At 52.8% G+C, this 27,912-nt stretch overlaps 13 protein-coding genes across 13 annotated transcripts; 4 read left to right on the plus strand and 9 right to left on the minus strand.

Annotated features, from left to right (window-relative positions):
- Window positions 1-350: 350 nt before the first annotated feature.
- Window positions 351-1,427, minus strand: CABS01_16534 (uncharacterized protein; the record flags this gene model as incomplete). Its single annotated transcript, XM_060549864.1, has 3 exons — window positions 351-639; window positions 836-1,182; window positions 1,296-1,427. The coding sequence occupies 3 exons, from the start codon at window positions 1,425-1,427 to the stop codon at window positions 351-353; spliced, it is 768 nt and encodes a 255-aa protein (XP_060405420.1).
- A 731-nt stretch (window positions 1,428-2,158) lies between these two features.
- CABS01_16535 (uncharacterized protein) lies at window positions 2,159-2,446 on the minus strand (the record flags this gene model as incomplete). The annotated part of the gene is made up of 2 exons (XM_060549865.1): window positions 2,159-2,260; window positions 2,318-2,446. 2 exons carry the CDS (start codon window positions 2,444-2,446, stop codon window positions 2,159-2,161), a joined length of 231 nt encoding a protein of 76 aa, XP_060405421.1.
- An 881-nt stretch (window positions 2,447-3,327) lies between these two features.
- Window positions 3,328-3,423, plus strand: CABS01_16536 (uncharacterized protein; the record flags this gene model as incomplete). The annotated part of the gene is made up of 1 exon (XM_060549866.1): window positions 3,328-3,423. The coding sequence occupies one exon, from the start codon at window positions 3,328-3,330 to the stop codon at window positions 3,421-3,423; it is 96 nt and encodes a 31-aa protein (XP_060405422.1).
- Window positions 3,424-3,734: 311 nt separating this feature from the next.
- On the minus strand, window positions 3,735-4,193 carry CABS01_16537 (uncharacterized protein; the record flags this gene model as incomplete). The annotated part of the gene is made up of 1 exon (XM_060549867.1): window positions 3,735-4,193. The coding sequence occupies one exon, from the start codon at window positions 4,191-4,193 to the stop codon at window positions 3,735-3,737; it is 459 nt and encodes a 152-aa protein (XP_060405423.1).
- Window positions 4,194-4,456: 263 nt separating this feature from the next.
- CABS01_16538 (uncharacterized protein) lies at window positions 4,457-4,810 on the minus strand (the record flags this gene model as incomplete). Its single annotated transcript, XM_060549868.1, has 1 exon — window positions 4,457-4,810. The coding sequence occupies one exon, from the start codon at window positions 4,808-4,810 to the stop codon at window positions 4,457-4,459; it is 354 nt and encodes a 117-aa protein (XP_060405424.1).
- A 3,329-nt stretch (window positions 4,811-8,139) lies between these two features.
- CABS01_16539 (uncharacterized protein) lies at window positions 8,140-12,247 on the plus strand (the record flags this gene model as incomplete). The annotated part of the gene is made up of 5 exons (XM_060549869.1): window positions 8,140-8,168; window positions 8,387-8,867; window positions 8,913-10,910; window positions 11,179-12,063; window positions 12,212-12,247. The coding sequence occupies 5 exons, from the start codon at window positions 8,140-8,142 to the stop codon at window positions 12,245-12,247; spliced, it is 3,429 nt and encodes a 1,142-aa protein (XP_060405425.1).
- A 1,556-nt stretch (window positions 12,248-13,803) lies between these two features.
- Window positions 13,804-14,638, minus strand: CABS01_16540 (uncharacterized protein; the record flags this gene model as incomplete). Its single annotated transcript, XM_060549870.1, has 2 exons — window positions 13,804-13,829; window positions 13,930-14,638. 2 exons carry the CDS (start codon window positions 14,636-14,638, stop codon window positions 13,804-13,806), a joined length of 735 nt encoding a protein of 244 aa, XP_060405426.1.
- Window positions 14,639-16,186: 1,548 nt separating this feature from the next.
- Window positions 16,187-17,557, minus strand: CABS01_16541 (uncharacterized protein; the record flags this gene model as incomplete). The annotated part of the gene is made up of 1 exon (XM_060549871.1): window positions 16,187-17,557. The coding sequence occupies one exon, from the start codon at window positions 17,555-17,557 to the stop codon at window positions 16,187-16,189; it is 1,371 nt and encodes a 456-aa protein (XP_060405427.1).
- Window positions 17,558-18,330: 773 nt separating this feature from the next.
- On the minus strand, window positions 18,331-20,834 carry CABS01_16542 (uncharacterized protein; the record flags this gene model as incomplete). Its single annotated transcript, XM_060549872.1, has 5 exons — window positions 18,331-19,016; window positions 19,302-19,410; window positions 20,183-20,340; window positions 20,406-20,446; window positions 20,692-20,834. 5 exons carry the CDS (start codon window positions 20,832-20,834, stop codon window positions 18,331-18,333), a joined length of 1,137 nt encoding a protein of 378 aa, XP_060405428.1.
- Window positions 18,992-20,798, plus strand: CABS01_16543 (uncharacterized protein; the record flags this gene model as incomplete). The annotated part of the gene is made up of 4 exons (XM_060549873.1): window positions 18,992-19,036; window positions 19,099-19,162; window positions 19,239-19,976; window positions 20,203-20,798. 4 exons carry the CDS (start codon window positions 18,992-18,994, stop codon window positions 20,796-20,798), a joined length of 1,443 nt encoding a protein of 480 aa, XP_060405429.1.
- A 2,879-nt stretch (window positions 20,835-23,713) lies between the features above and the next one.
- Window positions 23,714-24,244, minus strand: CABS01_16544 (uncharacterized protein; the record flags this gene model as incomplete). The annotated part of the gene is made up of 1 exon (XM_060549874.1): window positions 23,714-24,244. The coding sequence occupies one exon, from the start codon at window positions 24,242-24,244 to the stop codon at window positions 23,714-23,716; it is 531 nt and encodes a 176-aa protein (XP_060405430.1).
- A 1,109-nt stretch (window positions 24,245-25,353) lies between these two features.
- CABS01_16545 (uncharacterized protein) lies at window positions 25,354-25,800 on the minus strand (the record flags this gene model as incomplete). The annotated part of the gene is made up of 1 exon (XM_060549875.1): window positions 25,354-25,800. One exon carries the CDS (start codon window positions 25,798-25,800, stop codon window positions 25,354-25,356), a length of 447 nt encoding a protein of 148 aa, XP_060405431.1.
- Window positions 25,801-26,705: 905 nt separating this feature from the next.
- CABS01_16546 (uncharacterized protein) lies at window positions 26,706-27,863 on the plus strand (the record flags this gene model as incomplete). Its single annotated transcript, XM_060549876.1, has 1 exon — window positions 26,706-27,863. A coding segment is annotated over one exon (1,158 nt), but the record flags the coding sequence as incomplete, so codon positions are not given.
- Window positions 27,864-27,912: the final 49 nt, after the last annotated feature.

Consider the following 27,912-nt stretch of genomic DNA (forward strand, 5'->3'; position numbering starts at 1 on the left):
CGGGTTGGGAGGAAACGCACCAACTCGAACTTCGCAAGTTGGCTGCGGTTTTGGCACAACTACGCGAGGCCGTCCGAGAGAACGGAGGCAAGTTTTGCATTGCGATCCATGAGAAAGCCATAGAGACATCGAATATTAAAGTGTACCCTTCATGTGTTGCGAAAGAGGCTGTTCCGGAAAAGTTGAAGGGCGAGCTCTGGAGTTGACAGGGAGCGGTTTGGAAGACAGCAGTTCACTTACACCTTCAGTAATTGAGAGCCATCTACCTGCATTCTAGGAAGTGATGTCGAGCCTTGCCAGTTTGCGGGAGGGGGCGTTTCGTGCCGTACAATTGTGCTGGGTTGCTCATGCTATGGGGGATGGCGGCATTCATACCTCTCACCTGCTACGCCGAGAGCAATCAAACTAAAGGTCAAGTATGGAGCAACTGCCGTACGGAGGTCGGCATGCTTGAAGTGGGCTTCCACCTCCGGAGAAGGCTCCGCCAAATGAAAGGAAAGCGTCTCGGACTCGCGCCAGTCAAGCCTCACGAACACGATCGCCTCAACCGTCGTCAATAGACCGTGCTCGAGCAAGCCTTCGGTCATTAGTAACAGGTCTGCGTGTGATGGCGACTGCGGTGAGCCTCTCCGCGTGATACTGAAACCGCGCGTCTGGGTCAATTGATGTTGATGTTGTCTTCCGGTCTACCACTTCCTCGTGTGTGTTCATCGAGCACAGGTGCTGCGCAGGTGGTGCGCAGGAAGTTGACGCAGTGATTTATACTCGGGAATATAGAGCATCGAAGAGCTGCTCGAGTCGTCATCGTCTTCGATACGGCAGACGCAAATCTAACGGCCCGTAACTGTTGGAGATCGACTTGCTATTGTGCGTTGTGGAGGGAGGTGTCGATGGGAGGTTGTGTTCGACGATGTCCGCCGCTGCGTCGCTGAGCGCATGCAGGTGGTTCTCGAAGACGAGTCCGTTGACTGAATCGAACGCGCTTTGGACTTCTTTTGCCTTCTTGAGCTCATCCATGATTGTTTTGACGGGGCCCTCGACGGCCTTCTCGTCAGTGGTCTTGCGCTTCGCGATCCTGCTTCTTCGGCCGGACAGGAACGATGTGCTCTCGAAACAGCGTCGGTCGGCAAGGGAGTGTAGTAGGGGGTGCCGAAGGCGATGCTCAGTTGGCGCGAAGTCGAGCTATGGGCGGAGACTGGCGAGACACAACCTGTTCCGCGGATTTGTGATGGAGCCCTTAGAAGTCAGTCTACGGTCTGTTTCGACGGTGAATTTGGCAGAAGCCAGGGAATGACAGGCAGGGATGTGTTCGTTGAGTGAAGTAAGCTGAGTTCGTTGCTCTGCCGCCTCGGCGTGTTCTTGTTCTCTGTCAGCACGTTCTTCCGCAGAAACTTGGCCAAATCCTCGGCATCTCTTGTTCGGCTCATGATGTCCTTGATTGATGTGGTTGATAAGGTGTGCATTCAGTCTTTCGAAGGCTGGAAAGTGGTAGGAAAGTGTTTGGGCCAGCCTGTAGCGCAGAACGGATCTTGCTGTATTGCTGAGCAATCCCCAGCGTCCTTGTCAGCAGGTAAGCCGTCTTTCCACGAACTAGACCATCCAAAAAGAGGCGTCGTTGCACCGTAACTCACGTGCGCTCTTTACCTATATTGCGTGCGCAGAAAGGCCTGTTGACGCACGAGCCACATGCCTCGCCGGTCTAACGTAACCACATCATAGTCGTTTTGCCGACTTATATTCGTCAGTGCCTTTCTGGTATTGAGTGGAAGTAGAGATTTCTTCGGGTTGGACTACCTTGTACCTGAGGATTTCAAGATCACCATGGTCACATGATTCATACAGATTCAGCCGAAAGACTCGGACGGATCAATTGCTATTATGTCTTGGCTGATGCATGAGCGAACGGGTCTCAATTCATGTCTTCTTACAAACCGCGATGCGGTATGAAACCAACAAAAAGCAATAAATAAGTCAATTTGAAGAGCAATACTGTAGATATACTGCCCACTGCCTTTCCCAAGGAGACAGCATGGATCAAAGGACATGAGGAGAGCGACACACCAAGTATACGCAGCAATCCGGGCGGTGCAGTAGATATACAAGAAAAATGGACATCAATGCAACTACGATCCTCCGCTGAACAGCTACATCGTCGCACTCAACCGCTAATCACGCCAGATTGACCTTTGACGTCGCTTCGAGATCTTCTTTCCGCATAGTCCAGTGGCGATCTTGTCACCGGAACCGGATAGATCGTTTTCTGCCAAACCTTAGCCTTGAAGGTGGCCTTGAAGGGCTATGATGTGATTGAACTTACCAACTCATTGCGAGATTTAGGGAAATTGTGCTCATTGGAAGACGAGTATTCATAGAACCTGCCTTTGAAGCGGACTTGGATGTATACATCGGCCCCGTGCCGTCGTCGTATCTGCTCACAACGCCACATGATGTTTTTGACCGTTTTATCGCAGTTCTCGTTGGTTCTATCCCTTTTCTTTGGCTGCTGCTAACGAGAAGCCATGATTTGTTGGGTACGGACTACTGTACGACAGTACTGTATTGTTGACGTACCATAAAGTAAAAAATGAGTCTGATGCATCATCATCTTGTCGTTCTACTCTGCCCAATGCATCCCTTTTCAAGCAAGCATACCGCACGAACGCGTTAGGCACCAGGTGGCAGTGGAGCCGCATCTGAGTCTATTCTGTGATTGCTAGTTTCCTAAACTCTGTCGCAGCCTTTTTGTGAGGGCAGCCAAAATCGGCTTTTGATGCATCTGCTAGCGGGAAGAACGTGGAGTCACCACTTACGGATGTTAGCACGTAGCTTTGGACGCGGGTAGCCCGAATGACGGGATCCGACAGCTATCCGAGAGGTAGAACAGGAAGCCACAACCGTTGGTTTAGGACCAATTGCATGTGCCAGACAATTATACGCACTTTGTTGCTGAATGGACAGAGCGTGGACAAAAACTCCACTTGAAGCACTACAATGATGAGCTTTTCGTTTCTGACCATACGGCGCGAAGAAGCTTGCCATCATTCGGAGGCGAGAGGGACTTTGATTGGAGCCGTCGACGAAAGCGGAAGAGGCATAAGTCGGACTTTTTGTCGTCTGATGTGAGTTACACGGCTGCTGACATTGCTAACCAAGCTCATATATCCGCACTCATGGTGTTTGCACCGGCCATTTAGAAAAGGAAGAACTTATCTAGGCAGCATATGTATGTACAGTATGTGCTGTATCATATATGTCAAAGATACAATCAAACAACGCATCGCATGGCGACAGCCCGAGACTAGAAAAGATGAGCGGAAGGCACAGAAGATGACGCATAAGCTCGTGCTGGCACACATACAAATCGACCGGCCAGAAAATCCAATACTGTATCGTTTATATGTCCACCACGGATCGTACGGATAAGTTCTAAATCGGTGTGTATGTGATGCATCATGAGCCTGGCGGACCAGACTATGAGCCTTCGACAAGCCAGACAGGATTCAACGATTCATAAACATCTTCCCTTATCACCACAGTCGCGCGTGAAGTTGATAATGTCAAAATTCACACGTTGACGAGTCTGCGATCCTCACGAGAAATTTTCATTCTCATATACGGGTTCATAGAACAGTCTTCCGCCAACCACTGGCTTTTGTCTTACTGTTCATGGCGCGCCTCGATGCGTGTCTATCATAAGGACATCCGGCGATACAACTACAGCAACCACGATACCCTCATATGGTTGGTGAGTCTGGCCTGGGGATACTGCATTCGGCAGACCTCGCGTAAGGATCATTCGAATCCCAGTCGAAAGAATTAGTGATAATCGCGCCATCGCGGCTGGCTGTCCTGAGATGGAGCGAGCGTTCTGTGGAGGCTTTCTCGTAGACATGTGTCACTCTATACGAAGACATTGCCTCGCTATTCTTGGTTGGATGTCGAGCCGCTGCAGAGCAGACGGTCTTGATACCAGCCGCGATGTCAGGAGACGCTATGCTAGTCAGAAAGCCTGTTCCCTGATGCGAATCGCCTTGTTCAAGTCCTTTTTCCTTCTTGATGCTGTCGCTCTCCTCGTCGGAGTCGCAGAGGAGGAAGGTCAACACATGTTCTTGTGGAAGCCTCTGTCTGTGAGGCGTTTCACTTGATGAGGCGATTCTCAAAGGTGAGAATACTGAATGCAGCTTTGAACCCATGATGCTTGTGGACGATCCCTTTGCACCAAATGTTGACTGCGGCATGCTTGAGACCTACATGTCACGAGTGTGCACATCCTGCTTCCTACCCACCACAAGCGACAGGCGAATGAACGTGCTGTAGGTGCTGCATCTCATTACTCCAAAATAACCCTGTCGAGCGTGTCTGTTGGGACCAAAGTGTCTGAAGCCAGCGAGTAGAGCCCGAGATGGAAGCTACCGCGTGTAGTCATATGGCTCGTCTGATCACTCCGAAAGCCAGGTCAAGTGAGTTGGCCCAAGCATGGCGGTAGTAATGTACAGTATGGATCAAATATGGCTTCCTCTTGGCAACACACTGCTTTTGTTTTTTTAATTCGACCCTCACAGGCTGGGCCCAAAGTCGTTCTCACTGTGTACATGCGACCACGGTCAGAAGTGCTGTGAAAGCTGATTATGGATGCTTTGGAGTAGCTCTTGATTACGCGCTGCCCCTCGCACTGTCGTACACTATCCCGACCCCACATTTTGGTTTGCAAACCAACCGCTACAGCCATTACCAGAGGTTTGTGGAGGCCCATCACAGCAACTTTCGGCTTCTCAAACATTGAGAATGTTTGCGGAAGAGGAAGCGACATATGCACAATACATACATACATACATAGTTTATTACGCCCCGGCTAAGCTATTCAGGGCTCGTGTGATTATCTACATATTCCCCACTTTCGTTCATATCCTTGCCTCCCAGAAGCCCATACAAGCCTTGTCCGTCTCCGTATGTGTCATTTTCAGTTTTACATACCAATGCTGCGGTTGCTCGTGGTGTTAGTAACAGGCCATCCTGAGGGTGTCTCCTAAAGTGTTCGGCGTCTTATCATCGGCGGCCGAAGCTAGTCCTGTTGTCGATGGCACGAGGGTGCGTGGAGGTGTTGTCGGTTGGTATGTGAGTTGGTGTGGGTCGTTATGGCGGGGTTAGCAATTACTCATGGTCGTTTTGCCGCTGGCTGATCTGAGCATCCAGTCTCTCCGTGCTCATGGCAAACTTGATCGTTTCTTTGACAACATCTACGTTCGGCGACCAGTCATCAGGGTCGGACGCGCTTTTTCCTCCGAGAAAGTACGATAGGTTTCCTCTCCGCGTTTCCGTCTGTTGAAGCATCTGAGTTCGTTGTGCCGTCCACTGTGTGCAACGAAAGAGAAAATGCTCTACCGATTCTGCCGCATGCCCGCAGGCGCAATGCGCCGAGGCAGTTGCTCCGATCTGGTGCAGGTACCAATTCAGTCTTGCCATGCCGGTGCGCAGTTGCGCCAGGATACTGGCTTCTTTCCAAGAGAGCTCGTCATATAGGTCACGTGTATGCCTTCCTGGTAAAGCGACGTCGATCTTCTTTGAATGTGCTCCTACGTTGTTGGGTAAAGCTCCGTACTTCTGTCGCACGCTCTGTAAAGCGATCCTCAGTGCCGTCGAGTAGGCTCTGGCCGGTCGTTTCTGCGGTGTCTTGTTCGGTCTTGTGCTTTCCTTTGCTGCTGCTTTGGCCGCTTTCGACAGGTCTGATTCTGTTGCTGATGGAAGCCAGAAGAGTGTGACTCTGTTGCCTTTCCTCTGAAGATCTTGCACGCCGGCGTATAGTTGGCGGATCTCTCGTTGGCCTGACTGCTGCCGCGGGTTACGGATGGCTAGCGCAGCCGCTTTGTTGCGGGTGAACACGTGGATAGCCCGGTAGTCGAGCCTCTGCGGGAGAGACTTGACCGCTTCTGCCAGCGCCGCCAGCTCTGCCACATACGGGTTCTGCTCTGTTCTCAGGCCGAGTGTGCGCGAGGCCGTTGTCACGCCGCCACCCCCTCTGAGTGATGCAGGCAGCATTGTGACCGTTCCATGGCCCACAATCCCGTTTCTTGCCGAACTCCCTGTCGCTATCCTCACTGCCCACCCGGACTGGACTGCTTCGGTGGCCTTGACCGCGTCGTCGTCGACTACTGTGTCAATCCGGGCTTCCCACGGAGTGATCGAATGCCCTTCGATAGTCTCCAGCTTGTCAAGAGGTTGGTCGCAATAGGCCTCCGCCATCAACTGGAAAGGTGATGGGAACCGTCGAAAGGCTACCGCTCGCAGACGTCGAAGCGGATGGGTCTTGGGAAGGCTTCGCATCCGTACCCAGAATGTCATTGTTGTTCTATCGTATCTCTCTTGCGCCGATTGTATGCTTGCCTCCGCTTCAGCGACCGCCGTGGCCACTGTGTTGAAGGTTCCCACGATCGCTTGGGCGCCAGTTCTCTGCACTCGGTTGATCACCCTCATCTGCGCTGCTCGACATCTATGTCTCCAGACGTTCGACGCGTAGTCCATCGCCGGTGCTACGGCCGCCACAAAAAGCTGTTTGGCCGTCGCCGGAGACAGACCTTTGAGGCGCCTGAGCCCCAGCACGGCCTCCAGCCCTTTTGTTGTCGCGTCTGCGATTTGCTTTTCGAAGCGAAGTTTCGTGTCCATCGCCACCCCTAGTACCTTGACGTAGTCCTTTGGTCAGATAGTGTCCCCTTTGATGACGAAGCTGGTCGAGTCTGCCGGCAGCCTTCAGTTGCGCGTGAAGTGGATGATGGCCGTCTTGTCCGTCTCGAAGGTCGCCCCGCTTCGTCGTTCCCACTCAAGTGCTCTGTCAATGATGTTCTGGATGCCTTCCCGGTTTACTTCTCGCGCTTTCCCGAGCGTCGACAGAAGCGAGATCGGTCGCCAGGCTTCCGCTATACCGTAGCCGCTTTCGTTTGGTTTCTTCAGCGGGATGATCTTGGCGTGTCGCCATTGCCTCGGCAACACCCCTTCGTCGAGTGAGGCCTGGAAGAGTGCAAACACCCTCCCCTTCACCACCCACAGTTGATTCGATTACTGTTCAGTGTGAGGGTTTAGGGATAAGTGACGCATCATCAAGTGCCCCTTCCAATGCGGGGTTATAATGGGTAAATAATGGGTATCTCGTGGTCTTGGCGAGAGTGCTGTCCATCCACCCGATGGGATACAATCACATCACGACACACATCCCAAATCAAGTTGTTTTAATTATTCCTAACGTCACGGCGGCAATGGAGCTGCTGTCATTGCCGCAGATCCCGCGGCGTGGAGTGCGATAGGCTTCAGCGCGTACTCCAAAAATATACGCCACTTCCTGACGTCCTCTCAATCTTGCTCGAGGGCTTCTGGAAGTTCATTCCAACCCTAGTTCCCGCTGGTTCCCTTCGTTGGTTCGCGTATGCCTAACAGGTTCCTTGTGGCAGTGACTCGGGGGATCAACTCGTAATTATATACACCGAGTCGCTTGCCAGCAGCCAAGCTGCTTTATTGAAGTGGCTAGCATTAGACGCAAGCCAGCTGGCCAGCCACGACGCGAGGCCCATATTTGCTAGATCTGCAAAGACAATATGGTCTCGCCTCCCTGCAACCGTTAGGAAGCCAACTGCTGCATGTGGTGTGGTCCGCCTCAATCAACCATTGGCCGTCTGTTGATGTAGGCCGTGATTGCCGCCCTGGCGGGCAGATGCACTGCATTCGCCTTCACGCGCCCTGTTTCCCAGTGCACACAAATACGAGCTGAATACTTCCTGTGATGAATGCGTACCTATCCGGGTCTGTTGCTTGCCCAGACCCATCATAGCCAATCATCCTTTTTCTTTTAATTCTTAGTGGAGACTGTGGTGTCAAGGCATAGTGTGTCTCTGACAGTCGCCGACGCGCCGCCTACATAACTGATGAGAACGTCCAGGCGATGACTGCTGGAAATGATCACAGCCAAAGCACTGTTCGGCAGAGGTTTTCGTGCAAATGAAACCACAGCACCGGCCTGTCGTATGCCATTCAATTCCCGCAGCTCCTAGAGTATGCGAAGGTAGTCATGACGAGAAAACCTCGTGTTTAGATTGACGGCGCCCGCGGACTCAATTCACGTTTAACTGGCTCCTGAAGTTGGGGCTCACCCTTATGGAAAGGGATACTGCCCAGCCTATGCGGTAAGTCGACATCCATGCCATACCTGCGACCATGCGCTAGTGCCCGGCTGATGCGACGTAGTCTTGCGCGTACCGTAAGACCAACACTTGTGGAGAGACCAGCCCCGACCATTGACGATGGAAATAATACTTCCTAAGGCCTAGTCCTCAGAGCTTCGCGCCCGCTGAGCTCCTTCATTTCGAACATCCTGACCATTGCCGTCACTGAGGGCGAACAGGTCGCCCAGGATGAGTCCGTTGTGCTTACAGTGGCTGAAATTCAAGTTCCGCAGCTCGGAGTCTCCTTCACCTCATGCTTCACCGCCTCCAGCAGCCCCTCCTCAATCTCCGCCGTCTTCCAAGACGTCGACAAGCCTCAAAGAGCAGCTTTGGAATCGGGCATATGACGATCTCAAGTCCAGCGATCCCGGGGTCGTCGAAGTGTACGAAACACTTTTGTCAGCCGAACTTCAGAGCGGCAGTTCCACTCCCACCACTATGCCTAAAAACCACATCAAACCTACCTTACAGGGAAGATGGCAACAAATGGAAAGGCTTGTTCAAGCCGGGCTGCAGAAGACAGAACGGACCGCGACTACCAAACAGGTAATCGACAATGCGATTCAGATCGCTTCCCCGCTGAAGGAAGTGGTCGGGAAGGCTGTACAGGCTGCCCCCGAAGCCGCCATTGCCTGGGTTGGCGTCTCCTTCGCTCTTGAGGTTGGTTGCTCCAAAAACCCGCGAGCGTGTGTTGACCTTGTATAGATCCTCGCGAACCCATTCACCGAGCCGGGTATTCAACGCGATGGCATCACTTACGTTGTGTCAAAAATGGACTGGTACTGGAACCTCGTCGACCTCCTCCTCGACCGGGAGAGTGCCGGGCCGGACCTGGAAGGGCTGCGTGGTCAGCTCGAGAAACATATCGTCCAGCTTTACCAGAAGCTCCTTCTATACCTGATGAGGAGTGTCTGCCTCCACTCCAAGAGCCAAGTCATCGTCTTTTTAAGGGATACTATAAAGCTGGATAACTGGACCGGCAAACTTGACGATATAACTGCCGCCGAGACCGCCGTACGAGGCTGTTCGGACCAGTATCACGACCTGAAGGTATCTCAACACCTCCAAAAGACGCGTCAACACCTCCAAGGCCTCGAAGCCAAGGCGGAGTGCCAGCTCAAGCAGTTTCAAGATGTCACGTCTTCCATCCAATACCAGACCAGGCAACATGCGGAAAGGCAACAGGACCAGGACGACAGGAAATGCCTGAATGACCTCTTCCAGGCGGATCCCTGCGATGACAAAACGCGCATCCAGGACACCAAAGGCGGTCTCCTTCGAGATTCGTACCTCTGGGTCCTAGGCCATCCCGACTTCCGGCGGTGGCGTGTAGACGCACAGAGCCATCTGCTCTGGATAAGGGGTGATCCAGGCAAAGGCAAGACAATGCTCCTATGCGGCATCATTGACGAGCTAGAGAAGGAACCTTCCAACAGGTTGTCCTATTTCTTCTGCCAAGCCACTGTGGGAGGCCTGAATAGTGCAACAGCCGTACTGCGAGGTCTGATTTACAGTCTCGCAAAGCGGTATCAACGGCTCATTCCGCATGTCCGCAAGGAATATGACAGCGGTGGCAAGCAGCGATTCGAGGACCTGAACGCCTGGGAGGTCATGTCCAAGATCCTCACGGCTATGCTGCATGATCCCGCTCTAGATGGCGTCCTCTTGATTGTTGATGCACTCGACGAGTGTGTGACCGAACGTCCAAAGCTTCTCAACTTCATTGCTCGGACGTCATCCTCGTCTCGTGCTAAGTGGATCGTTTCGAGCCGTAATTGGCTGGAGATTGAGGAAATATTAAACGATCGAACACATCAAGTCAGTTTTCACCTCGAGCTAAACAAGGAATCTATCGCCCACGCTGTTCGTACATACATCCACTACAAGGTGGATGAACTGGCGGTGTTAAAGGAGTATAACGACAAAACCCGCATTGATGTTTCGAAGCACTTGACCGACAACTCAAACGATACTTTCCTCTGGGTAGCCTTGGTCTGCAAGGCGCTCGCCGAGTACCAAGGCTTGGATCAAGATATGCCTAAGGTCCTGAGGGAATTGCCACCGGGCCTTGAGTCTCTTTACGCGCGCATGATCGACTACATATCTGATTCCAGGGTTGCAAACCTCTGCAAGGAGGTTTTAGCCGTGATGTCAGTTGTATACCGTCCTGTCACATTGAAAGAACTGTTGTCCATTGCGAAACTGCCAACTCTCTCTACTAAGGATCTTAAGAAGGTCATCAAATCCTGCGGCTCTTTCCTGATTGTGCGCGATGAAACCATCTACTTTGTGCACCAATCAGCCAAAGATTTCCTCGTGGACAAGGAATATAGAGCGTTTCGCCAGATTCTGCCTTCCGGCATTGCGCATCAGCACCACGCTATTTTTTCAAGGTCTCTAGAGGTGTTATCCAGAACCCTCAGACGCGACATCTACGACCTACGCGCCTCTGGAACCCTCAGAGAGGATATGTCACCACCTAACCCAGACCCTTTGACTTCTCTGACGTACTCGTCCACCTACTGGGTTGACCATTTTCAGCACGCAAATCCCGCGGACAGCCCGACGTGCGATGATTTGCAGGATAACGCCAGCATCCACGCTTTCCTCAAAAGCCATTATCTCCACTGGCTAGAGGCTCAGAGTCTTCTACAAGGCATGCCACAAGCAGTGGTGGCAATGCAGAAACTCCAAACATTGGTAGTAAGTCTAATAGAACCATATCTTAGGAAATAACTCAACAACTCCATAGGCAAGTACGGAAACACAACTTGCAAAACTCGTTCAAGATGCCTGTCGGTTTGTTCTTTCCTATAAACAATGCGCAGAAGGCTTTCCGCTGCAACTATATGCGGCTGCTCTTTTATTTAGCCCTACACGCAGCTTGATAAGGCAACTGTTTCAAATAGAGGCACCAGCCTGGATTACTGTGCTTACAGAGGGAGACGCAGACTGGAACACGTGTCTGCAGACGCTGGAGGGCCATAGCGACTCCGTCAACTCGGTGGCGTTCTCTCCTGATGGGCGACAGCTGGCATCAGCCTCCAGTGACAACACCATCAAGCTCTGGGACGCAGCCACGGGCCAGTGCCAGCGGACGCTGGAGGGTCATAGTGACACCATCAACTCGGTGGTCTTCTCTCCCGATGGGCGGCAGCTAGCATCAGCCTCCAGCGACAATATCATCAAGCTCTGGGACGCAGCTACAGGCCGGTGCCAGCGCATGCTGGAGGGCCATAGCAAATTCGTCAGGTCGGTGGCCTTCTCTCCAGATGGACGGCAGCTAGCATCAGCCTCCTACGACTACACCGTCAAGCTTTGGGACGCAGCCACAGGCCAGTGCCAGCGGACGTTGGAAGGCCATAACGACTCCGTCAACTCAGTGACCTTCTCTCCCGATGGGCAGCAGCTGGCATCAGCCTCCTACGACTACACCATCAAGCTCTGGGACGCAGCTACGGGCCAGTGCTGGCGGACGCTGGAGGGCCATAGTAAATTCGTCAGGTCGGTAGCCTTCTCTCCTGATGGGCGGCAGCTAGCATCGGCCTCGAGCGACAACACCGTCAAGCTTTGGGACGCAGCTACGGGCCGGTGCCAGCGCACGCTGGAGGGCCATAGTGGTTGGGTCAACTTGGTGACCTTCTCTCCCGATGGGCGGCAGCTGGCATCGGCCTCCAGCGACAATACCATCAAGCTCTGGGACGCAGCTACGGGCCAGTGCCAGCGCACGCTGGAGGGCCATAGTAGCTTAGAAAACATATTCGCGAAAACGATTAAAGAACCAATTCAAGGTTTCAATGATCAGAGTCAAATGCTCTCACAGGAGGGCGTCTGGATCACGAAAAATTCGCAGAACGTACTTTGGCTACCTCCAGAATATCGTGCGGAATGTCATGCAGTCGATGGATCAAGATTAGCTGTTGGATGTAGATCGGGCCGCGTATTACTTCTTCAAGTTACATCAGGGAGTTGACAGCAATATATAAGGTGTTTATCACGAGTAGTCAGGGCAACTACTCCAGTACAAGCAGAAGCTTTAGCAGTGGCAGGCCCGGCGCCATTCGAGAAGGGTGAGAGCGGAGGTTTTGTTACATATTCTACATGCGTAATTAGGGAAAGTTCTGGAATGTGTAAAAGGCTGGCTCTTAGGCTTGTGCAACGTAGAGGAGCCGTCGATTGACTAGTCTAAGGCTGAATAGAGAAAGTGTTGAGGGACGGACTCCGCGTGGGTTTGTATTCTCCCCTCATTTTCCCCCTCTTCCTCCCCAACCCGCGCGCCGCCTACCTCGATCAATCCTCTCCCTCGTCCTCCTCCACTTCACAATTCAAGCCCGAGTCTTTGTCTCATCGGTTACTGGTGTTGATCGTTCATTCCGTCTACATCTGATATCTGACGCTCTCCTGTCCTCTGATGCCAGACAGTCCGACATGCACTCGGTGCACCTGATGTCTTCGACTTTGGCGTTCTGGTACTTCGGGATCTTGTCGGAGTTGCATTAACTACAGAGCAAAGTGTGTTGATAGCCGAGCCCGGATAGAGCACTTCCACTCGACCAGCTCACCAATTGAAGCCACTCCCGCCCGTCCAATTGCTCCTTTGTTCCGATTACCAACAAACTAATACTGCTACCTTCTGTGCTTCTTACCTCAGCGGAGCGCAAAGCGTAACGCTCAATTCTCGTCGATTGATTTTAACCTACTTGGTTTCAGCCGCTCTTCAGTCAGCAACCCTGCCCGGATGGCGGGGTCTGGCCAACAGCCGACGCGTCGGCAATGAATTGCGGCGCCCCATTTCGCCCTGCCGTCTCATCAAGGCTAGCTGTTTCCAATTCCTCGCTGAAATGTCTATCCTCTACTAAGGTTCTCTTTGTTGAAGTGTCTCTTCCTGCTGCGTCGATTTTTCATTCTCCCATCACAAGTGTTTTCTTCGCCTCTGGATTCCCTCTTTCAAATCTTCCTACTTTGGCTCTGTCGCCGTTTCCACCTTGTCTGGTTCTGCGTACCGAGCTTGGCGTTTACCAGTGGCCTCATTTGCGGAATCTAGTCGTGATGACCTCCTGCGAAATACTACGGGCGATGACCTTTCGACTATGGAATACCTAGACGATAGAGGTTTCAAAGATACCTACTTGCTATTGCCAATAATAATAGGCAAAAGGTCTCTCTCAATGGCCAACGTGGCATGGTTCCAATTTACGTCACCTGAAGGTTGATGGGACTACGTAGGATTGCGGGATAACGAGGCAAAACTGCGTCGTTGTAGCTTATGTAGACATTTGTGTCTGGCATGAGAGCTCTCTCCAATTACTGCGTGTTTTATTGAAATCTTCCCACCACTCAGTATTTTTCTCCTGTGGCATAAGATTCCATGTCCTCATCAATTCGAGCTCTGCGTCGGTGAGCTGTAGCCAGATGAAAAGATCTCTTCGACGTTTAGTCCCCAGCTCTGGAATTTTCCCATTCAATGAACAATTCTGTTGCTTGTTGTGTTGTTTTTCGGGGTATCTTGAGCAAACCGCCTTCAACCCTGACGATATTGGGCACGCTACTTGTGTTTGCTCATCCGCACTTGCTACCGTGCTCGTAGTGAGCTTTCTCAACCGCCTGTCGACAGAGCCAAATCTGAACGTGGTCAAAATGGTTGAAGCCACAATCAACACAACTGTGCATATCTGCGTCTGCAACGACGCCATTCCAATGCTGATAATATGAACCGCGAAACTTGTCCAGCCAACCCATCGGACGAGTCTATAGAGGTGACTGTTCGGGATCGTCGGGGCCTTGGTGAAGACTGGCTTGACGAGGTGGCGAGAGATCTCCATTGTGACGATTTTTGAGTCGTCCAAGATGAGAATGACCTTTGCTTGGGTCATATCCTGGTTTCTTTTTTGGGCCTCTTGTTCTGCCTCGGTTATTGCGTGATCAATCCCCGCCCGGTTTTGCTGCACCAGCACAACTCGCACGACAACCGAAAGAACCATGGACAAGACGTTCAGGAAGCCCCACCAGTCGGCTGAAAGCACGGTCAGCGCCAGCAGCATCCCGTGGCACGGGACGCTGATCGCCAAGGCCGTCCAGATGTAGGAGAGACCCCGTGGCGGAGATTTCTGCACTTCCCACTGGGTCCTGTGATGGATCTGGTGGAAATCTTGAGCTTTCAGCCAGCGGGAGAGCCAGCCTGCTATCTCTGTTGTCTTGATCCCCTCCGTCAGGTTGTAAAGCTCGAAGTTGGGTTGCTTCTTCGTGAATTGGTTGCTTGCGAGGACGAAGGCGCCCAGTAGCGGTAGGAACTCGGCGTAGCGGTTGGGAATGAGGCGACCGACACTGACGTTAACTTCATCTGCTCCGAGGATGGTGATGAGGCCTAAGGCGTCGATCTGGAGCTGGGTGGACTCAGCCCAGGAGGCGAACGCTTCTTTCCAAGGGTACATGGTGTCAGGAGATAGGCGTGTGCGGCAGGCTCGGACAACAGAGAATGTGACAGACGGCGGATGCTTTAAGAGGCCGCAATAAACGTTACGCTGCTTACTGTGGCAAGGGGATAACATCTGTCCCGTCTTGGATGTTTGCCTAAGTGCAACGCAAGCCAGTTGGCCGGCCACGCAAAGTACGTCGGCGGCCAAGCCACCCACTGCCTGTGTAAAAGTACGTGCGGAAGCGTGGTTCGTCTTCACATCTGCTTGTGGAGCTCTTGCCCTCTTTGGCGAGCTGAATACAGGGTTCGTCTGCGACGGGTTTCGAAGTCAATGTGAACTCCAAAATTGAGGGACAATTGTCGTGAGGCAAAAGCTTGGGCCGAGTCGAGCATGGGGAGCGAGAAGTGTGTTGCGGGTCTCAAAGTTTTGGCAGGCCATCACGTGAGACATCCGGGTGGCGCCTATCAGAGGCAAACCGTTCTCAAGACACCGATCTCATCGTATGCTTGCCTTGAAAGGCTTATCCGACCGCCTCTGGCACTGACGCGATCACCGTCGTAAGGCAATCCGTTCGTGGGGGCGCACGGGGGTGCGGACCGGGCCGCGGGGCATGGCCAGAGGACTAATATCGGTGGGGATGGGAAGTGAGTGCGTGCACACTGCGAGATGAGCTGGGAGGCGGTGGGTTGCCTCACTCAAAAGGGTGGCCATCCATGTGTCCACGTCGCGCTCACCCATACAGCGTGCGTCTGTACGCAAGTGGATTGCAGCTCGAGCGCCAGACACCTACGGTTCCACTCTCAAGGAGGGCAGATGTATGACTGTTCAGGGGCTATCTCAGCGGTGTGGACCGGTGCAAAATCCAGGCCGTTCCATGAGCAAGCACAGAACACCGTGCGTACGGGAAGTGCATGGAACATCCGAAACGTCGACCACGGCGCCCTTCAGCATGCCACACACTGCGAGATCTGCGCTGCAACCTAGCCCCAGAGTATTGAGGAGGGAGGCTGGTAAGCGGCCATGTGCGAGACAGCTAGTTTCCAGCTACAGGGCGGCCTCCGTTGACCGACCGGGGTGCTTTCACTTGCATGCCCTTCCGGCCGAAAATGCTCATCGGATATATCCCTCGTTTCCGCCTCGGCTTGGCCACCTCGCGGCTTGAATCTTCCGCGCCAAGCTACGGCTACGGCCTTGGCCGCTTCGATTTGCGAACATGCAAGTTGAGGGCGATTCTCAAAAAGCCCGCACAGCCACAGACTACAACACGCCGTCCCTCACTACATGCAGATACGCAGCTGCGGGAATGATTGGGATCTCTGCAAATCGCCCAAAACAGAGGGTGACCAGCAGAGATTTTGGACATGCATTACACAGAGGTAACGTCTACCAATGTTCGCTGAGCTCGTATTCGAAGCGCTCCAGATGCGCAACCACACGCGTGCGTTGGGTGAGAACATGAGACATAAACCCATCGGCTACAAGTAGGCTATCAGACGTCGAGATCCTTCCCACTCGCAAGACCCCATACGCCCACAGAATCCAAGTAGACATCCGCGTTCGTGCTCACGGGAACGTTGGTGGTGAGATCTCTCGCCTCAAAGCGGGCACTGCTATCGCACTCCTGGGAACCGCTGTCCTGTCCAGGACTGTGGGGTCGTCTTGAAAAGCCTGGCTCTGCACAGTATCCTTCACCACCCACAGCACACTCCGCTCAATGACCACCGCCTGACCATCCTGCCCCTCCGTCGAAGCCATCACGCGCGATAAGTACCGCAACATGCTTTGTAGCCTTCGCACCTGCTCTTCCCGCGATAGCTCCGCCGCCCCACGGAGCCCCTGCGCAAGCATGGCTGGGTAATAGGTCGGCTGGATGGCAGGTTCGGCGACTGATCCATCGACGTTCAGAGAGTGAACGAGGTTGCCTTTCGTGCGATGGTCGAGCATTTCCCACGCCGACCAATACACCCCCGCCAGCACAGCGTCGGAGACCCCGCCCATGCAGAGCAGCCTCATCATCGCCCGATCTTCCGGCTGCGTGACATGCAGCGACCTGAACCCGTTCCGGTGGAGCATCTCGCATCGCCGAACAAGAATCACATCATACGCTTCCCGCAGTCCCTGGTCGTCAGAGATGATTCCCATCGCTACCTCGTAGACATTCCGGTATGCTTCGGCGATAGGCTGGATGAGCTTCTTGGCGCAGGTCCAGTCCTCGTGTCCTGCGGCGCCAGAGATATCGAGCAGCTGTTGCATGAAGTGGAACCTGAATTCCTCCTCGCGGCCCCTCATTCTGACCAAGCTGAACAGACATGCAGTCGCGTTTTCCGACTGTGCCAGCTGGCCAGGGTTGAACTCCGCGCCGAGCTGGATGCCGCGGATGATCTCTTCTTTGTGTCTTTGTGAAAGGCTGTCGACTGAGGGAACGAGCCCGGCTTTGACAGCTTTGAGGAGAATGATGTCGTGATTCAGAGATGAGATATCTTCGCCTGTCTTGAAGAGGTAGTCGGTCGCAAGCTGAGGGTCTTTTCCGAGGTCGTTGATAACAATATACACAAGTAACGCATAGAGATCCTCCGGGCATTCGAGCCTTTTCATGAAGACAGCCCGCACCCAGTCGAAGGATGGGCGCGTCAGCACAACAGGACTCGGCTGCGTTCTCGTGAAGACCTCGTACTGATCGCGGTAGATCCATCGAAGCGACAGGACGCTGACGAGGGTGCGATTGACTTCCTCATACTGAGTTCCAAAGAGGATCTGGGACGGCGATGGTTTCGAAGGGTGGGTAATGTGCTTGTCGCTGATAGAATAAGCACGCTTGAGACGATCTATTTCTTGGGGAAATTTCCCATAGATTTGGTGCAACAGTCCCTCATCATCAATGGTAAAAAGGAGTTCTTTGTTAATTTGGTTGATCCCGAAAAGGGAGTTTGACATTTCGGTGACGTGGGCTCCCCTTTTGGTAAGGTTCAGGAGCCCTTGATACGATTTCGAGCGGTGGTGAAATGATGGTTAAAAGAGATAGTGATTGATGTCAATGTGGCGACCAAGAAGTCGAGAAATCCTGTTGTTCTCGGTTAGAAATCAAGCCGCAGAACCCGCCGACGGCTCAGCATAGGTGAAGTAAATCGCAGTGTAACGCCTGAATGTCTAGGGGGGTGCCGCGGCATCTCATGGCCTGCAGGGATACACGCAGCAGCCACTGACGACATAGCCCAGGGTGTTCTCTGCCAAATGTTAAGGATGCTCAAACTGTCAGAGACCCATCAGAGAGGCCCATCGCTGGCAAGTGGCCAAGCCCCGCCTCAAGAGGTGGGCGCACAAGATACATATAAAGGCCAGCAGGACAACCACGCGGCATCTCACATTGCAGCTTAGATCAATACACCATGGCCCGGCACACTACAATAGCAGATGGCAGCAGAGATCATGGGCTGTATATTAGCGTACGTGCTCTAATGTCAACCGCTTCCTTGCTGACTGGGTTTGTCTAGGATGTAAGTAATGGTCTCGTCTGCGACGGCGACCGTGTGTTTGCTGATGACTGGCGTTTGCGATGGAATAGGCAGTAAGTATGGGCCCAGTCTGCGACGGCGACCGTGTCTTTGCTGATGACTGGCGTTTGCGATGGAATAGGCGGTAAGTATGGGCCTCGTCTGCGACGGCGACCGTGTGTTTGCTGATGGCTGGCGTTTGCGATGGAATAGCGGCTAAGTGTCGTCCTCGTCTGCGACGGCGACCGTGTGTTTGCTGATGACTGGCGTTTGCGATGGAATAGGAAGTAAGTATGGGCCTAGTCTGCGACGGCGATCCTGTCTTTGCTGATGACTGGCGTTTGCGATGGAATAGCGGCTAAGTGTCGTCCTCGTCTGCGACGGCGACCGTGTCTTTGCTGATGACTGGCGTTTGCGATGGAATAGCGGGTAAGTGTCGTCCTCGTCTGCGACGGCGACCGTGTGTTTGCTGATGACTGGCGTTTGGGATGGAATAGGGGGTAAGTGTGGGCCTCGTCTGCGACGGCGACCGTGTCTTTGCTGATGACTGGCGTTTGCGATGGAATAGCGGGTAAGTGTCGTCCTCGTCTGCGACGGCGACCGTGTGTTTGCTGATGACTGGCGTTTGGGATGGAATAGGGGGTAAGTGTGGGCCTCGTCTGCGACGGCGACCGTGTGTTTGCTGATGACTGGCGTTTGCGATGGAATAGCGGGTAAGTGTCGTCCTCGTCTGCGACGGCGACCGTGTGTTTGCTGATGACTGGCGTTTGCGATGGAATAGCGGGTAAGTGTCGTCCTCGTCTGCGACGGCGACCGTGTGTTTGCTGATGACTGGCGTTTGCGATGGAATAGGCAGTAAGTATGGGCCTCGTCTGCGATGGCGACCGTGTCTTTGCTGATGACTGGCGTTTGCGATGGAATAGTATGTAAGTGTCGGCCCCGTCTACGATGGCGACCGTGTGTTTGCTCCGCTAATGGACTTAGGTCGGTGAGGACCAGTGGCGTCAGGCATCAAAGTGGTGCCAATCGAATGAGAGCAACGGCCCCGGTAAGTTGCCGCCTGTTCAATTGATAACCTGATAGCTTTGTTCTAGATACGGACGGCAGCTAACAGTTACTTACAGACGACCCGATTTCCTTGATCTGCACGTGGCTTCGTTGTTGCGATGCACACCATAAGGACTTACCTCCCGCCCTCAGTGAAGGACATGAGGATTGCCGTGCCAGTGGCTCAAATGAGCTGCCGACCCGGCTGATCGATTTGAGCTCTCTGACCGACGAGTCCATCCAGTCTTGCTATTCGAACAGCAGTGATAGCACAATTCAGAACGAGCCCCATACCGTGACTATTGCTGAAGCAGGGCAACTGAAGAAAGGCACAGAGTACGTGGCTCTGTCTCACCGTTGGGGTGACCCAAGCAACGACTATGCACCTGAGAAATATCAACTCCAAAAGTCCGGAAACGCCAGGTTTTCATTTCGAGACCTGCCCAAGACATTTCAGCACGCAATAATTGTGACGAAGAGAATTGGGAAAGAATTTCTTTGGATAGATTCCCTCTGTATCAATCAAAGTGATGAAGCAGACTGGGCAAGGGAGTCGAAGAAGATGAACAAGGTTTTCAAGAATGCTTATTGCACCATTGCTGCCACCTCTGCGAAAGATTTCACGGAAGGTTTTCTTGATGGAGGAGGATCAGCGCCCAGTCCAACATACTGGAAGGATCAGTTTCCGGAAGACTTTGAGAAGTCAGTGGAAGAAAGCGTGTTGAATAAGCGTGCATGGGTGTTGCAGGAACGTGCACTTTCACGACGTATCGTGCATTTCACCGAAAAGCGGACGTTCTGGGAATGCGGAGCAGGTATATCTTGGGGAAGGCAAGGCTATATGAGGAAGTGAGTTCCCCCGAATCGACAATAAAACTTGGTAGTTTGCTGATGAAGACAGTGGGAAAACCTCCTTTCGAAGCGACCCAACATTTCCTCGGTCTCTAGAGACACGATCATTGGGAACTCGAGTCAAGCTTTTTCAATCTTTTTTTAAGGACTATTCTAGCTACGGTCTCACAAAAAAGACTGATAGACCAGTCGCAATCAAATCCTTGGCCAGCGAGCTGGCCAAAGTTTTCGCCTTAGGACGGTCGAGCGACGGAAGAGTTGAAAATGGCATCTTCAGCGCTGCGCCATACTCGCAGCAGAGCCTCCTCTGGTATTTAATTACTCCCGCTGGTCCGATTGATTTTAGCGGTATCAAAGTCAAAAAGCCTCCGACGTGGTCTTGGATGGCATACGAAGGATCCATCGATTATCTGGATATTGGAGAACATCCTGACTGGGATACTGCAATCAAGTTTTCAGAGAACGCGGTGCGTCTGAGTGCTCGGGTTGCGAAGATTTCAGGTGTCATACCGTTCGCTGGAACCAACGACAACAGGGAGACAATTTACCACCAAGGAGGAAATGAGGTCGGACGCGCTTGGTTTGATTACAGAACACCTAAGACGTCTGAAGGGCTACAGTGTGCATTACTAGGGAAGGCCGAGGACCAACAGAAGGGGCGACGCAGATATTACGTACTGCTTCTTCTCGCTGAACGCAATGCGCCCCTGGAGAGACTTGGTGTTGGATGGTTCTATGAAAGTGCCATCGATTTCGCCGGAGTGGATGAACTCGAAATTGTTTAAAGCCTTGAGATCGAGCAAAGGCGACTCATTCAACATGACTGCCGTGCCTGAGAACACAATAATTCTATTTTGTCGGGCATTTCCCGGCTAGTGGAACTACTTGAAATTGACACTCACTCTTTACGTTGTTTGAATCAATTCCACATCTTCTGAGCCCAGTAGGTTACAATCTGGAGCCGTAGCTCAATCTAGGTCTCCTACACCACCCTATGACTCGACGGAACTCGAAACCGAGACTTATCACGAGCTTATCCGAAACGGCGGTTGCCCATCATACCCCATCGACCTTATTCAGAATGTACACAGACAACCAGACGACTACGCTGAATTGCTGCGGCCTTGGCAGAAAACTCTTACTCAAGTAAGGGCAGAAGACGATTTTCAGAGACAGCTGCAGAGATGGCAGGATATCCGCAAGCGGCGATATGATAATCGAGATCGTGAAGAGGAGGACGGCGGCTTTCCAGCCTATGTTGAGCGACAGAAATTTATTATGCAGCGGTATTATTTGCGTAGAACACGCGCCAAACGCTTGGCCGAGATCGAAGCGGACCCGTCATGCCTGAGGTCGGGGTGGGATGTGCAACAATCGCTACGTGAGCGACAGCGACGCCTCTGCAAAGAACACGGGTGCTGAGGATTTCGCGATTATGCTGAATCGGTGAAGCGCCGACTTGCATCACATGACTTCACACAACGACTCGAACTTGACGAAGACCCCACGAAGTAGGGCAGGCTGTCGACATGGATCGGGTACCTCAACTACGAGTATTGGTGGCTTGATAAGTATACCAGCGATATCGAACGCTTGGAGCCAGAGCACGATAGATCTTGGCAAGAACTTGCTGAGAAGAAAATTCTCAAACCTCACGAGGCAGAAGAGTTTGTGCGCACAGCTGCTTCAGGAATGGAGGGCCAGAGAGAGAAACATCAAGCCAGGAAGGCTTACAAAAGGGCAGAGTCTGAAGCGAAGCAAATATATGTGCTGACCCAAGAGGACCCGAAGCGTTTGCATATCCCTAGAAAGAAGCGGGTATCGATGATGAAATATGGCACGGAGAAATTGCTTGCTGCAAGGCGACGATTGGAGCAGGCCCGAAACGAATCGTTCCTCATCGTACAATTCGTTCGGGCCACATTCGACTACGCGGGCGCTAAGAGAGATGCCGCTCGGCACCGAATTCTTGTGCAATGGGGTTTGGAACAAATTCCTTCAATCAAGGCTGAGGCAAGCCTTTCCACAACGAATCAATATAAGTGTGGCGGAAGAAAGACGAAGAAGAAACTCGCAATCGATGAAGAGCCTCCGGAAAGACGCGCCCGGAAGAGAGTGATGTTCGATCTTCGCGAGAGGAGGCCAGTCAACGCAAGACTTTCATCAGCAGCCATAAAGACGCAGTCTCAACCCAGTACGGTAATGGATCAAGACACGGCCCAAGATACACAGCCCGACATTCTCACTGCTAGCAGTTTGCGTAAGGAGGATGACGTTCAGGCAATGCCGCTGGGGCTCCGCCGCAGCGCGCGTATGCTTCTAGGAAAACTATCGAGCCTGATATCTCCCAACACAGTTCGCCATTAACACCAGAAGCAAGGGCTGCACGACCATCCAGAAAAATTTCGCCCGCTGAGGATGCAAGAGCTCTTCCAGCCAAGAGGAAATTGCGACGCAACAGTCAACACGGTGTAACTGAAGGTGAACGGGGTCGCCGGGGCGTCAGCAGCAAAGGGTAGCCGATGAATGGTCTCAAACCAAGTAACCTAATGAAGTCTATGTGAACAGACTATATCTCCAGTGCCTAAACTATTGGGTCTATGCTGTTCGGTTACCTTGCTTACGGGATCTTGGCCACGCACGGCTGCTGCCATGATCTTTTGTTTTGTTTGTTCCATCTTCTACACTTTGCTGTTTATGACGAGCAACCTGAAGTAACTGGAAAGCTAGTTGCTTGTAACCAGCTCGCCGCTGCCGTGTTAGCTGCACAGTGTGTCGCCGACGAGATGGGCTGTTCGCCGTTCCCAGTTAACTAACCCCTATTAAGACCTTCCACGATCCGTAGCGTCCGTAGCCCGATGCTTGATTGTATTTGCATAGACCACTTCGCTAAGTTTCTGGTATCAGCGCCCCCGCTCTTTATGTACAGTGATGAAGCCAACTTTTGTGCCCTTTTGACATGACTGTTACTGCCGTGATTCCGTCCATCCTGTAACGCCCTTAATTGACCATGTCTGCCGTGGGGAAGATTTTGGTGACATTTATGGTTCTATTGCGACTGTCGGAAACTGTCTGATGCGTCCGTTCTGATAGTTGGTGGGGGCCCTTGCCGCCGCAATCGAATTTCCTAACCTAAGTTTCGCCGTCCTCCTCCGCATGAGCATCAAGATGTTGTAGGTACCAGCTCCCTGGCTAGGCTTGAAGTAATGCGGGCTTGAATGTCGAATTGAAAAGGCACCATGAACTGTACATTGTGTAGGCAACGCTGACCGCCACGCTGCTGCCTCGCAAGTAGTCTCATAATTAAGGTGGTGTTGGGACTTCATTGGGCGAGAGGACTGCGCCTCCGAAGTCCCATGCAGCTCTTAACTTCATTTGGTAAAGCCGTACTTCACAGTGCTTAAGAAACCATTACACTTGCATGCAATCGTTACGGAAAGCTGGTGATCATCTAAGTCTCGATAACAGTGACTTCGTTCCCGTAACCCGATTCCTTACCCACACGCTCACCCCGCTCACCCACGCTCATCCACGCTCACCACGTTAGAAGCGGCGAGTGATCCGGGGACACCTGGGCGACGTATTGGCTTTGTCAAGATCTGCATGCCGACGAGCCTGAGCTTCCTACGAGAAATCCCATACTCTCATGTACGGACTTGGCGCATAGCCTCTCGCCAGCAACCTGCTTTTGTCTCACTACTCATGGGTACCTCGATGCTTGTCCATCATAAGAAGATCTGGCGATACAACTACAGCAACCACAATCCTCTCCCATAGTGGGTGAGTCTGGCCTGGGGATACCGCAATCAGCAGACCTCGCGTAAGGGTCATTCGAATTCCAGCCAAAAGAATCAGTGATAATATCGCCATCTTGGCTGGCTGTCCTGAGATGCAGTGACCGTCCTACGGAGGCTTCCTCATAGACGTGTGCCACTCTATACGAAGTCATTGTCCCGCTCTTACTTGATTTAGGATGTCGAGCCGCTGCAGAGCAGGCGGTCTTGATTTCAGCCGCGATGCCTGGAGATGCTGTGCCAGTCGCATAGCTCATCCCTCGATGTGGATTGCCTTGTACAAGCCCCTGGCTCTGATTGGTACTGTCGCTTTCCTCACTGGAGTCGCAGAGGAGGAAGTTTGATACATGGTCTTGTAGAAGCTTCTGTCTAGAAGGCGTTCCGTTTGACGGCGCCTTTCTCAAAGGCGAGAATATTGAGTGCAGTTCTGAAAACATGATGCTTGTGGACGGTTCCTTTGCACCAAATGTTGACCACGGCACGTTTGAGACCCACATGTCATGAGTGTGCGCATACTGCTTCCCAAACAAGCGCCAGGCAAACAAATGTCTCCGAATGCAACGTATCATCACTCCAAGACCCTCTGTCGAGCGTGTCTATTGGGACCAATGTGTCTGAGGCCAGCGAGCAGAGCTAGAGGTTGAAGCTACCGCAGACTGTACAGTCGTGGGGCTCGTCTGGTTGCTCCAACTGCCAGGTCAAGTGAAGTAGCCCCACGTAGAGTGATAGTATAGAAGGCGGATGATGCCAGAGCTGCATGTTCGGAGAGCAGACGAGACAACTTGATGGCGGCCGCGGTTTTCCGCCGTGGTTGCGTTTCTAGGCAGACCAGCCACAGGGGCTCCTCCACAGTGGGTGATGGATCGTACAGAATAGACAAGATGTATGGGAAGAAACCCGCTTTCATGTCCGGGTACAATCCATCAGGAGTCACGACGGCGTGTGCGTCTTGGTCGCCGCGACGCCACAGCTGAGTCTCGAGGCCTCGACACTACTCCATACTGGCAGGCACGGCCATAGTCGCATGGCCAAGAACGTCTTCTCTCTATCCCAAATCCGACAGCAAAATGGGCCTACGAAAAGCCAGATCAAAATGCTGCAGACAGGGCATCAGGGAAGCAAGATCCTTGTCGTGCGGCTGGAGACAACGCCGGTCAAAACGCAAAATACGGCGTAGGTCTTAAGTGGCGGTTCTCAAAAGCCATAAGCAACTTTCAAGACGGGTGGCCGGTGATACAAACGGGGTGTGGGAGTGTGGTTCGAGAGCCTAGCCAGAACCGAAGTCTACCTGGTGAGAGCCAAAGCGGATGCTCTAGATGGGCTAGCCGGCAAGCGAGATCCTCGTAATAACGCCAGGAGCAACCTGCAACAACGAAGTGGCAGCAGCTTCCCAACCCTGCTCCTGGATCTCGACTTCTGAAATGTGGGTCCAGAGCTGGAAAAGAATGTCAAAGGAGGGTATCGAGCAACAGTTAGACAGGCAGGGGTCAGTTTGTGTATATCGATGAGTACGACGAATGAATGGCTATGGGAAGAAACCCCATATCTATATAGTGAGTGTATGATCCCCTTGTATAAGGATACCCTTGCTAGCCTTATTCATACTTCTGGTTAGGCATGAGTCAGATCGCTTGGGGCGAAACAAGTACCGTAACAAATGTCCTGGGGCAGTCTGACAGGAGGAAAGCGTTTCGGTATAGTATTGATCATATGTTGCTTCCTCTTGGCAGCACACTTCATCTTTTTGGACTTGACCCACACAGGCTGGGCCCATAGTCGTTCTGACTGTGTACATGCGACCACGGTCAGAAGTGCGAGAGCGACTACTGTGAAAGCTGGTTATGGATGCTTTGGAGTAGCTCTTGATTACAAGCTGCCCCTCGCACTGCCGTACACCATCCCGACCCCACATTTTGGTTTGGAAACCAACCGCTACAGCCATTACCAGAGATTTGCGGAGGCCCATCACAGCAACTTTCGGTTTCTCAAACATGGAGAATGTTTGCGAGAGAGGAAGTGACTTATGATCAAAACTGTACAAAATAACTCCTGATCACGTTTTTGAGAACGCATACCTCCGGCTCCCAAACGTCAACACGGGCTGTTGGAAGAGTCTGGTGTGAATCCCACGGTTAGGCGATTTGATGGTACATGCGAATATGTTGTTGCTTGCTGTAGGTGTCTTTCACAGTACTGTAAGCTAATTAAGTCCCCAAGTCACAATGTCTGGACACTGACGGAATACGATGTATGGTGAAGGCCTGTTTGGTTTCGTCGGCTTTGTAGGGGCGGCTAAGCGTTGAAAGCCGGCGTCAACATCACTTTTACATTTGACATCCTCGTCCACCCAGACCAGAGCCATAAGAATCTTTTCGAATAGCCTGAAGTTCTGAAGCTACCGTATCTTCAAGATGTGTCCAGAAAAGCCAGAGACTATTCGCAAGTTTGTTTCGTGGTCCACCCAGGGGATGAACGAGATACCTTTTTCATTACCAAAGGAAGCACCATAACGCCCGAATAGCCGAACGTAAGAACTTTCTTGAACGAGATGGTCAACTCTGGATCTGCAATGTATGTATGAGATGCTTCTGGCGTAAAGCGCCGTCCCATGTGACGAAGTCTGAATTCTTGTGTTGGATATGAGGTCGGCAAGCCTACAGCAACAGCGTGACTGCCTCGTGTTCTTGCTATGCCGTGCTTTCGTCGCAGATCACATCGTGTCGCTCAGTACGGCAGACTCCACTCGCTATGAAGTCTATTCATGCAGAGTCGATATCCCTAGACGTGGCGTGGCACGTCTTCAATCACAGCGAGCTCCATGACCAGTCCGTATTCGCACAATGCTCGCGCACTTGGCATTCGTTCTTCAACCCCAAACTTTACAGAAACGATGTGAAAATGGGAAAATACTCCGCCGTTTTCAACACCATTGCCAACTGTAGAGATACACGGGTGGCCCTCGCCACGCTCCGGCATACCCTCCAAGCCGGCGCTGACTACAATAGACCGGCCACCATGTATATGACCGAGAGCCATCGATATAGCCCTTTCCTCGTTACGGCCCTGTATCTGGCGTCTTCCAAAGGCTATGCTGACATTGTGTCGTTTCTCCTTCATCACGGTGCCGATATCGATGGGGTCCCGGACTGCCGGTTACGTACTCCCGTCTTTCTATCTCTTCTCAGCGGAGACGCCAGGACGTCCATGATTCTCCTTCGGCGCGGCGCACGGCTTGAGTCTTCCGAGTTCGGAATTAACGCCCTCCACCAAGCCGCCGCCGCGGGGCTCACCGAAGTGATCACGTACCTTGTCGACGAGAAAGGGATGGAAGTGAACGAGGCCGACAACAACGGGGACACGCCACTGATTCACTCCCTGTTGTCTCCATCGCCAGAAACAGTCATAGGCCAGCTGGCGCAGTTCGGCGTCGACGTGAACCAGCCTACGACGATCGACACATGGCGCATGACGGCCCTCAGCATGGCGTGCGAGGACGGCATGTTCTCCGCCGCCCTGGCACTGTTGAAGGCTGGAGCGGACGCCACGGGCGAGCTGGACGGATTGGTCGAGGGGGCCGACCCAGCACTCCGTATATTCGATCAAAAGCCGCTCGAGCTCGCGCTCCTGGCCCGGGTCAAAGAAACGAATGGCAGGACGGCATCGGCGAAGCAACGGCTCATCGAACTCCTCCTCAAATCGGGCGCTGACCCAAACGAGGGGGTTTGCATATCGGCACGCTGCAACTGGACAGGACCTCTGTTGCTGAAGCTGTCTCGAGAGAGGCGCCGCTGGGAGGTCGAGATGCTGCTTTCTTCGGGTCTTGTAGACATTGACAGGCGCGACTCGCATGGCGCGACGAGTCTCGATTGGGCACTTTCGACATGTCACGGCAGCCCCGTAATGGCGTCGATCTTGCTGCGGCGCGGTGCCAAGATGGACGATGCCGTGTTGTGCGACATTATCGGCAAGCTGGCGCGTCTTGCGGACGCACAAGACCACTGGAGTGTGATCAGCCTGTTGACGCGAGAGCCTAAGCTGTTGAAGATATTCCATGTGCTGTATTCGCACTGTTTTTGGGCAGCGTCCCGAGGCGGCGACGCTGCCG

This window comes from Colletotrichum abscissum (genome assembly GCF_030869225.1).
Source record: "Colletotrichum abscissum strain IMI 504890 chromosome Unknown Scaffold_108.1, whole genome shotgun sequence".
Classification (NCBI taxonomy): domain Eukaryota; kingdom Fungi; phylum Ascomycota; class Sordariomycetes; order Glomerellales; family Glomerellaceae; genus Colletotrichum; species Colletotrichum abscissum.